The sequence below is a fragment of the Myotis davidii genome, unplaced genomic scaffold (genome assembly GCF_000327345.1).
Source record: "Myotis davidii unplaced genomic scaffold, ASM32734v1 scaffold3114, whole genome shotgun sequence".
Taxonomy (NCBI): Eukaryota; Metazoa; Chordata; class Mammalia; order Chiroptera; family Vespertilionidae; genus Myotis; species Myotis davidii.
In genome coordinates this window covers 9783-20091 of record NW_006285924.1, presented here as the reverse complement: position 1 = coordinate 20091, position 10309 = coordinate 9783, and the positions used below count along the sequence as shown (strand labels likewise).

At 51.5% G+C, this 10309-nt stretch overlaps 3 gene segments (V, D, J or C); all 3 read left to right on the top strand.

Moving 5' to 3' along the window:
* The first annotated feature begins 921 nt into the window (after window positions 1–921).
* Window positions 922–1534, top strand: LOC102761845. The segment is given in 2 exon segments: window positions 922–1011; window positions 1131–1534. Coding segments are annotated over 2 exon segments (450 nt in total).
* Window positions 1535–5533: 3999 nt separating this feature from the next.
* Window positions 5534–6059, top strand: LOC102761557. The segment is given in 2 exon segments: window positions 5534–5641; window positions 5743–6059. Coding segments are annotated over 2 exon segments (363 nt in total).
* A 2054-nt stretch (window positions 6060–8113) lies between these two features.
* LOC102761277 lies at window positions 8114–8692 on the top strand. The segment is given in 2 exon segments: window positions 8114–8207; window positions 8334–8692. Coding segments are annotated over 2 exon segments (405 nt in total).
* The last annotated feature ends 1617 nt before the right edge of the window (window positions 8693–10309 follow it).

Sequence of the window (10309 nt, the reverse complement as noted above, 5' to 3'; positions counted from 1 at the left end):
CAGGAGCCCCCTGAGCCCCCCCCCTGCCTCACCCTCGCCTTTTTTTTTTAGTCACCCCCCTCTCCCTTCCTAGAGTTGTTGTTCTCGCCTGACGTCCAGGCAGAGACAGATGGACAGTCACACCCCCGGGACACATGTGCATGAAGAAACATGGCCTATGCGTGCCTTGGACCCAGGATCACAGACACTTGGGGATGGGAGACCCAGTTCCAACAACGAGTCCTGAGCCCGCAGAGCTCTGGGGCTTCCCCATGGGGACCCCGATCCCTCTGCTCTTCCCCCTCCTCCCTCGCTGGACAAGCTGTTTCATTAGAGGGACGGGAAGGATGTCAGTGTGGGACACGTGCACTGCTCACCCCCCGTACATCCTAATCCCTTGCTCACCCTCCCATTCTTTCTGCCCCACAGCAGAAGGGAAAGGGACAGGGTCCCGGACTCAGTCGGGGAGACTCCAGTTCCATCACAGCCCAGACCAGAGATCTGACCTCCTCCTGGTCTCACCGCTGCAGGGAGTGTGACTGCTAAGATCCTCCAATGAAGTCAAAAAGGGGTTTCACTGAGGAAGGATCGGTGTTCCCAGGGGTGGTTTGGATTTGAGGTGAACTACATTGCTGTGGCCAGAGGGGCAGTGGAGACTCCCACCTCATCTTTCAGCCTCAAACCCTCCAGGGAAGGAAGTTAGGACTGAGGTCACCAGGACACCAGGGCACTGACTTGGTGACAGAATCAACCCCCTCCCTCAGCATCTCAGTCCCCATGCAACCTGGACTGTGTGAGGTCCCGGCATCTGCCTCTTTTGAGTCTTTCCCCAGGGCACAGCAGGGTGCCCCTGGGGCAGGACTAGAGGGGAAGCTGATTTGCATGAGGCCCTTCTCCCCTAATGGGTGAGGGAGGCATGAAAAGGCCCAGGACTCCCCACTGCAGCCCAGAGGCCTGAGGAGCCACATCCTGTGAGTGTCCCCACCATGGTCTGGACGGTGCTTCTGCTCCAGCTCCTGGCGCACAGCTCAGGTCAGAGGAAGGGACTCTGCACCCTTGGGGGCAGGGTGGACGGATGGACACATAAAAGCAGGATCATGGGGTGACCCTGTCTCCCTAATAACACTCTGTCTCTCTCCTGTTGGTTTCAGGGGTGGATTCTCAGACTGTGGTGACCCAGGAGCCGTCAATGTCAGTGTCTCCGGGAGGGACAGTCACACTCACCTGTGGCCTCAGCTCTGGGGCCGTCTCTAGTAGTAACTACCCCAGCTGGTACCAGCAGACCCCAGGAAAGCCTCCTCGCATGCTCATCTACAGCACAAACAGCCGCCCCTCTGGGGTCCCTGATCGCTTCTCTGGCTCCATCTCTGGGAACAAAGCCGCCCTCACCATCTCGGGGGCCCAGCCCGAGGACGAGGCTGACTATTACTGTGCTCTGGACATAGGTGGTAGTAGCAGTTACTATTTGCACGGTGATGTGAACCCACGGGGAAGTGCAACCAAAACCTCCTCATGGGCTCAGACTGGCTCAGCCTTTGATGCAGAAAACTCCTGAAGGTGGAAATGACCAACATACCATGGGAAGGACGCTCCCTGGCCCCATTCTCCTCTCTAGTTATTCCTGGTCATGTGCCTCCTCCATCACTCCCAATGCCGGTCCCTCTCGTCATATGATTCCTGAAAGAATGGGCTTTCCCTCTTCCTCTCCGCCCATAGTTACAGGGATGGGCTCAGCTCCCAGCTGTATAAACCTACAGTGAGTCTCAGAGACCCCACTGTGAGGCTGTAAGTATCCTCTGACTCAAAGAGCATGGACGACACACCCCAGTCAGGAATCCCCTGTGGGGACAACCTCTATGCTTATTTTGGCCTTGAAATGGAGTATTCCCTCGGGTGTTAGAAATGCGTATCCCATGGTAGACCCACTGAGCCAGGGACTCTGTTCCTGTCCCAGAAACTCGATGCCCACAAGCTCTCCAGGAGGAGGTTCAACATGAATTATGGAGAAACACCTCTCCTCCTATTGCTACCTTCCTTCCTCCACATCAAAGAATCAACTCAAAATGGATTAAAGACTGAAACGTAAGACTCAAAACCATAAAACCAGAAAAGAATGTAGTCATTAAATTTTTGACATTAATCTTACCAACATTTTCTCTAATACATCCTCTCAGACTCGGAAAGCAAAAGAAAAATAAACCAAAGGGACTACATATCAGTAAAGCGTTTTTGGACAGCGAAGGAAACCATCAACAAAACAAAAAGACAGTCTCCAGTGATGTAATGGAAGTGGGTATTCACCAAGGATCATCCCATGAAGGGGTCCATGTCCCACATTTATAAAGAGCTCACACAACTCCACACCAAGAAGAGAAAGCAAACCCACAAAACAATCCAATTAAAACATGGGCAGAGAACCTGAACAGACTTCTCCAAACAGAACACACAGAGGCCAACACACAAAGGAAAAGATACTCAACATCACTGACCATCACATCAATGTAAATTAAACCCACAATGCAATGCCACCTCACATCCTCAGAATGGCTGTCATCACATCCACAAACAACAAGCGTTGGCAAAGATGTGAAGAAGAGTGAACCCTCATGCACTGTCGGTGGGAGTGCAGATGGTGCGGTCACTCTAGAAAGCTGTACGGAGGGGCCTTAAAAAACTACAGGCCAACCTGCCTCATTACCCAGCGATGCCACATCCGGTATTTATGTGAAGAAACCCAAACGCTGACGTGAAGAACTGCACCTCCCTGTGCTCCCTGCAGCGTCACTGACAATGGCCGCGCTGTGGAAGCTCCCAGGTGCCCTGAGGGACCTAGAGGGGATGGTTCTGAGTAAAGTAGGTCAGACAGAGAAACACAAACACCATAACATTTCACTCAAATGAGGAATGTCAAGGACACAATAAACAGACAAAGTAACTTGAGTCCAAACTGATGGTTTCCAGAGGGCGGGGGACAGGAGACGGAGTGAAAAGGTCGGAGGGATAAAGCACTAAGTGCTGCTTCCCAAACAGTGACGGGAAAGTGAACGCACAGCACAGGGAAGCCAGACAATAGCCTTGTGACAGCCCTGTGCGGTGCCCGGGGGCCCAGGCACCAGGGACACTTTGTAAAGCACAGGATTGTGCACCCGCCATGCAGTGCACGTGAAACCGATACAGCATAATATTAAATGTAAACTAAAGTTGAAAAATAAAAAGGTTTTATAAAAGCAGAGGTCCAGCTTATGTGGCCTAGGAGACTGAGGTGACCTCTCCCAGGCCCTGTGTGTCCCCTGCTCCCTGCCTTGGCCTGGATGTTCATTCTCTGACCCCTGACACCTGAGGAAGCTGGGTGTTTCTTCCGGAAATCACACTGTGAGGAGCGTGTGATCTCCAGGCTCCGGGCGCCTCCTCAGGAAGGACACGGCTCTCAGAGGAGGCGCACTTCCTCCAGGTGGTCCCGAGGCCTCTCCCTCTTTCCTCTCTGCGTTCTGCTGTTGTTGGGATGATGTGTGATCAGGGTTAGCTGATTTGGCCCTAAACCTAGAAACCCAATTCCCATTCCATCCATGGATATCCTCACACATATACTTAAGGCCAAAAAGATTGGAGAACAGAAAGTGAGGACTTCTACATCCCATGAGGCAGAAGAGAACTCCACAGCGGGGAAGAGTTTCATGCATATGAACACACTTTGATGTCAAACCGTGTCTGAAAGTAATCACAAAACTAGAGAATCACATCTGAAATAGCTCAAGAGCCGAAAGCAGGTATGGCCAGTGTACCGTTCCAGAGTAAATGAGAACCTGCAGAAGTCACCAAAGAACAGAAGACACTTGTTCCCCGACATTGTCATATTCTCCTGGCGAAGGCAGAGGGAAAAAGCCAAGACAAGTCCCCTGGGGGCTGGGACTCTGACAGGAGCCCCTCACAACAGCCACAGAGACAACAACAAAGACAACAACCACATATGTCACCCTAAAGGATCACCAAGGGGAATCAAGACCAGGTAGGAACTGACGGGCTTTCATGTGAACAGTAAGCCTCACACTTTGCTCCAAATGCTCATGCACCAGAAATGAACCCAGCGGCCAGGCAGACAGAGGGAAAGCCAACAAGCAGGTTCCTTTAAGGTCTGGGACCGTAGCGTGTCATTCACTTTTGTGCGGGTCCCGAGGAGCCTGAGGAAACAACGGGTCAACCCCAGCAGCAGAGATGGCACCTGCTCATTCTCCTGCCTGGGGAGTGGCCTCAGGAAGATCACAGAGCTCTTGATTGTTGAAAGGAAAAAGGGTTATTACCCTTCCTGCTGCAGAGTTGCAAGCACCATGCGTAATTTCTACAGGACGTCACGGGGGGCGCTGGTGCACTGGGACTGAGAGCTCAGGGCTCTGGGCCAGGCAGCTGGGAACACACTCCACTGGCCCCTGCACACTTGGGCAGGCAGGTCCTCACTCAAGTGTGACTTCCCTGCACCTGGGGCCCAGGAGCCACATGAGCCCTCAGCTCTGACACCCACACTTGTCTCCTATCCCACCCCTCCCTCAGGAGTTGTTGTCCAGGCCTCATTCACAGGCAAAGAAAGAGAAGCAATCACACCACAAAAAATATTTTACTTGAAGAAACATGACATATGAGAAAATTGAATTGACCGTGCCAGTTCAATGCGTAGATGATTGGACAGTGATTCCAACATAAACACCGTCAACCACAGTGTCATTTCCCTCTGATGGACGCCAGTGTGTGCATCACCTTCCCCAACGACTGGACACATGTGGTCCCTGCTCATCCCCTTACATTTCTCCATCCCTCCCATTCTCCCTGCCCCTCAGGGAAAGGGACTGGAAACTGTTCTGGGATGTTCACACCGACTCGCTCACACTCAGTGTTGATCTCATTTCTGATCATGACACACATGCTCCTATTTTGTTTTGTCAGATGTTAATAGGTTTCTCACAATATCATGGTGACACTGTGACATTTTCTCCTCAAACCCTATGTAATTGGAAGGTCGATCATATCACTGGTGGCTTCCTAGGGAAAAGAGGGCGGCCACCCCTGCCTGGCAGTGCAGCTGTCTGCGTTACGAGCCTCAACCCTGGTCCCCGGATCGTTTTTCCTGGTTCAGGTATGAACATGGTTGGAGAGAAGAGACACTGCTGGAGGAAGGACTGACTGCTAAGATCCTCCAAAGACAAGGAGGGGTTTCCTGAGGAAGGAAGCAGCGATCCTCAAAATGGGGTCAGTTTTGAGAAGAACTAGATTGCTGGGGCCAGGAGGGGGCGGACACTCCCTCCTCATCCTTCAGCCTCACACCCTCCAGGGAAGGAAGAGAGGACTCAGGACACCAGGACACCAGGGCACTGACTTGTTGACAGAATCAACCCCCTCTCTCAGGCCTCAGTTACTGTGGAGTCTATTGGTCTGTGTGGGGGCCCAGCATCTGCCTCTTTGAAGATCCCCCAGGGGACAGCAGGGTGCCCCTGGGGCAGGACTAGAGGGGAAGCTGATTTGCATGAGGCCCTTCTCCCCTAATAGGTGAGGGAGGCATGAAAAGGCCCAGGACTCCCCACTGCAGCCCAGGAGCCTGAGGAGCCACATCCTGTGAGTGTCCCCACCATGGTCTGGACGGTGCTTCTGCTCCAGCTCCTGGCGCACAGCTCAGGTCAGAGGAAGGGCCTCTGCATCCTTGGGGGACCCAGAACAGCAGGGTCTCAGGGTGACCTTTGTCAATCATTACACCTGTCTCTCTCCTGTTGGTTTCAGGGGTGGATTCTCAGACTGTGGTGACCCAGGAGCCGTTAGTGTCAATATCTCCAGGAGGGACAGTCACACTCACCTGTGGCCTCAGCTCTGGGGCCGTCTCTAGTAGTAACTACCCCAGCTGGTACCAGCAGACCCCAGGCAAGCCTCCCCGCACGCTCATCTACAACACAAACAGCCGCCCCTCTGGGGTCCCTGATCGCTTCTCTGGCTCCATCTCTGGGAACAAAGCCGCCCTCACCATCTCGGGGGCCCAGCCCGAGGACGAGGACAACTATTACTGTGCTCTGCACACAGGTGGTAGTAGTAGTTACTATTGACACAGTGATGTAAACCTACAGGGAAGTGCAACCAGAAACTCCTCATGGGCTCAGACTGGCTCAGCCTTTGATGCAGAAAATGCCTGAAGGTGGAAATGGCCAACACAGCATGGGAGGGGGGCTCCCAGGACCCTTCTCCTGTCTAGGGATTCGTGGTCATGTGCCTCTCAGTCTCTCCCAGGGCATATCCATCCTGTCATGAGACTCCTGCAAGAATGGGCTTTCCCTATTCCACTCTGCCCATAGTTACAGGGACAGGCTCAGCTCCCAACTGGATCAACCTACAGTGAGACTCAGTGACCCCACTGTGAGGTGTAAGTCTCCTCTGACTCAAAGAGCATTGAAAACACAGCCCCAGATTTGGAAACCTATTCCCTGAGTCCGCTGGCGTAATTAAACAGTGTCCCTCCATTTCTTTCAAGCATCTCTTGGTTTTTCTTGGGTCTTCTGTAACAGAAGCACGTGCTTTCTCAAGGACAGTTCCCTGCTGATTGTACCCAGAAGTTCATTTGAGTTCAAGCTGTTGTTACACTAAAATGTCAATGAGGCAGGTGAACAGGACTGCTTTTATTACTGAAGTAAAACAGTCCCTTAGCCTCTCTTTCACAGAAACCCGTGTCAGAGCAATCTGTTCCCCGTGGCTCAGGGTCAGCGGGTCAGCCCGGCACTGGAGCAGCACCTCTCCTTCTCTTGTTGCCTTCCTGACTCCACACCAAGCAATACATTCAAAATGCAGTAAAGACTGAAATGTGACCCTGAAATCATAAAACTCAGCTCCCCCCAAAAAGGAAGCAGTAAAATATCTGACATTAATGTTACCAACATTTTTTCTAATACATCTCCTCAGGCAAGGAAAGCTAAAGGAAAAATTAACCAATGGGATACATCAAACTAAAGGGTTTTTTCATAGTAAAGGAAATCATCAACCAAACAAAAAGACAACCTCCAGTGATAGAATGGAAGTAGATATTCACCAATGATCATCCCATAAAGGGTTCATGTCCAACATATATAAGAGCTCACACAACTCAACCCCAAGGGAAGAACGCAAACCCACAACACAATCCAATTAAAAATGGCAGCGGACCTGAATATACTTCTCCAAAAAGAACACTCAGAGACCAACAGACATAGGAAAACAGTAAGAACTTCGACCCCCTACCTCACACAATACACAAAATTTACTCCAGATGGATATTTGGTCCAAATGTAAAAATCAAAGGAATAGTGCTTCTAAGAAACCACATAAGAATATTTTCATAATCTTGGCAAAGAGAAGGCACAAAGGTCCCAAGAATGAAAAAAAAAAGGGGATAAACTCCACTTCATGAAAAGCAGAAGCAGCTGCTTATCAAAAGACACCGAGAAGAAAGTGAAAGGCAAGCTACAGGTTGTAGAAAGAAAAAATCAAAGAAATGGAAACAATGAACGACCACTCACTCTTCCTATTTCCCATCACCCTCCTCTCTAGGAAACCTCCAGGAGGTGCATCCATTCTCTCAGAGGGGAGCAGAGTGTGACAAGCTCAGAGCTTCAGCCTGAAGGGGCTCCGGACTCTCGAGCCCCTGGAAAGGTTGCTCCACCAGGAAATTGTTCCCGGTTAGGGGAGCTGCTTTCTGAGCACAGGACCCAGTGGGAGGAGCAGGAAAGAGCAGATTCCCACAATGCACTGCACAGCCCTGCCCTGAGAGGGAGGGGGTGGGAAAGGCAGGGCTGAATTCCAGAGCCTCAGTCTCTACCTGCTCAGCTCCAGGTGACCCATCTGGTCATTAGTGAATCTGGACCCTGGACCAGCAGGGGGCGCTGTGGGTCTGTCGCTGGGTCAGTGAGGGCCCTCAGCTGGGAAGACAGGGTGGGGAACCCTGCTTGGTGGCTCTGCTCTGTGCTCACTGGGGACCAGCAGCTGTGACCTCCCAGGGCCCCGCGAGAGGCCCCCTGCCCCAGCCACACAGCTTTCACCACATTTATCCCCGGGGACGCCAGGAGGAGGGAGCATTTGCATGAAGGGCTCCCCTGGGCCCTCCCAGGAGGGGACAGGATAAGAGAGACAGAGCGGGCCTCTCAGGTCTGAGGCTCAGAAGCAGAGTGTGGGCGTCTCCACCATGGCCTGGGCCCCTCTCCTCCTCGCCCTCCTTGCTCACAGCTCAGGTGACTGACTGGGGGGAGCGGGACAAGGGAGGATGGGGCACCTGGGGAGACACTGTTCCCTTCCCCTGAGCGCCCGCCCTGAGAAATGACCTCAGCCCCACTGTGTGTCTGTGTCCTTTGTTCCAGGGTCCGGGGTGCGGGCCGGGCTGACGCAGGAAGCCTCGCTGTCAGGGTCTCTGGGCCAGAAGGTCACCCTGTCCTGCACGGGGAACAGCAACAATGTTGGAGCACGTACTGTGGGCTGGTACCAGCAGGTCACGGGCGCCACCCCCAAACCGGTGATGCTGGGCACCTCCCGGCCCTCGGGGATCCCGGATCGGTTCTCTGGCTCCAAGTCTGGCAACACGGCTTCGCTGGTCATCACGGGACGGCAGCCCGAGGACGAGGCTGATTATTACTGTTCAACGTGGGACACCAGCATCAGCAATCACACACTGCTCCACACCCACGGGGAACTGAGACAAAAACCCGCCTGTTCCCCCTGATCGGCCCTCAATGCCGTGAGACAGAAGCGGTGGCTGTGGCACACCCTACAACAGCGGTTCTCAACCTGTGGGTCGTGACCCTTTTGGGGGTCGAACGACCCTTTCACAGGGGTCGCCTAAGACCATCAGAAAACACATACATAATTACATACTCTTTTTGTGATTAATCACTATGCTTTAATTATGTTTAATTTGTAACAATGAAATTGGGGGTCACAATTTGTAACAATGAAAATACATCCTGCATATCAGATATTTACATTATGATTCATAACAGCAGCAAAATTACAGTTATGAAGTAGCAACAAAAATAATTTTATGGTTGGGGGTCAACACAACATGAGGAACTGTATTAAAGGGTCGCAGCATTAGGAAGGTTGAGAACCACTGCCCTACAGGGTCCGACTCAAGAGTCATTCTGAGCACAGACTTCCTTTATTATTTTCTTTCTTTCTTTTTTTTTAAAAATATATTTTATTGATTTTTTACAGAGAGGAAGGGAGAGAGATAGTTAGAAACATCGATGAGAGAGAAACATCGATCAGCTGCCTCCTGCACATCCCCCACTGGGGAAGTGCCCGCAACCCAGGTACATGCCCTTGACCGGAATCGAACTGGGACCTTTCAGTCTGCAAGCCGACGCTCTATCCACTGAGCCAAACCGGTTTCGGCTTTTATTTATTTCTTAATCCTCATCCGAGGATATTTTCCCATCGATTTTTAGAGTTGGAGAGAGAGGGAGAGACAGAGAGAAACATGGATGTGAGAGAAGCCCATTGATTGGTTGCCTTCTGCATGAGCCCTGACCAGGGCCGGGGCCGCAGAAGAGCCTGCAACTGAGGTACATGCATTTGACCAGGATTGAACCCAGGACTCTTTAGTCTGCAGGCCGACGCTCTATCCAATGAGCCAAACCGGGTAGGGTTCACAGGCCCACTTTACATAGGTAGGGAGAGGTGATCTCTCTCAAGTTGTTTCTTATCCCAACTTTATTGTGATATAGTTTGCATGCCCTAAATGTCACAGGTTTAATGTACACAATAGACCAGCATTTAGTATATGTGCAGAGTGCTGTAACCATCCCATAGTCTAGTTGTAGACCTTTCCTTAGTCCTTAGAGAAGGCCTCACACGTACTAATAATCATGCCCATCACACCCCTGCCAGTCCCGGGTAACTGCAGACTCACTCTCTGGATTTACATATTTCCTATGAGGGCATTTCACATGATGGAACTGGATAATAGGTAGTGCTTTGTGGCTATTGTTTCTTTTAAAAAAATATTTTTATTGATTTCAGAGAGGAAAGGAGAGGGAGAGAGAGATAGAAACACCAATGATGAGAGAGAATCATTGATTGTCTGCCTCCAGCATGGTCTCCACTGGGGTTGGAGCCCGTAACCAGGGCATGTGCCCTTGAACCTGTGACCCTTCAGTCCACAGGCTATCGCTATATCCACTGAGCCAAATAGTCTGAATAATGTACTTGAGGCCCATCCATACTGGGACATGGTAAACAGTCCAATTATTTTTGACCCAATAATATGGCAATGTCTGAGCACACAGCGTTTGTTGACGCTTCTGGTGATGGGCATTGGAGGCGTTTTCTCTGTGCTTGC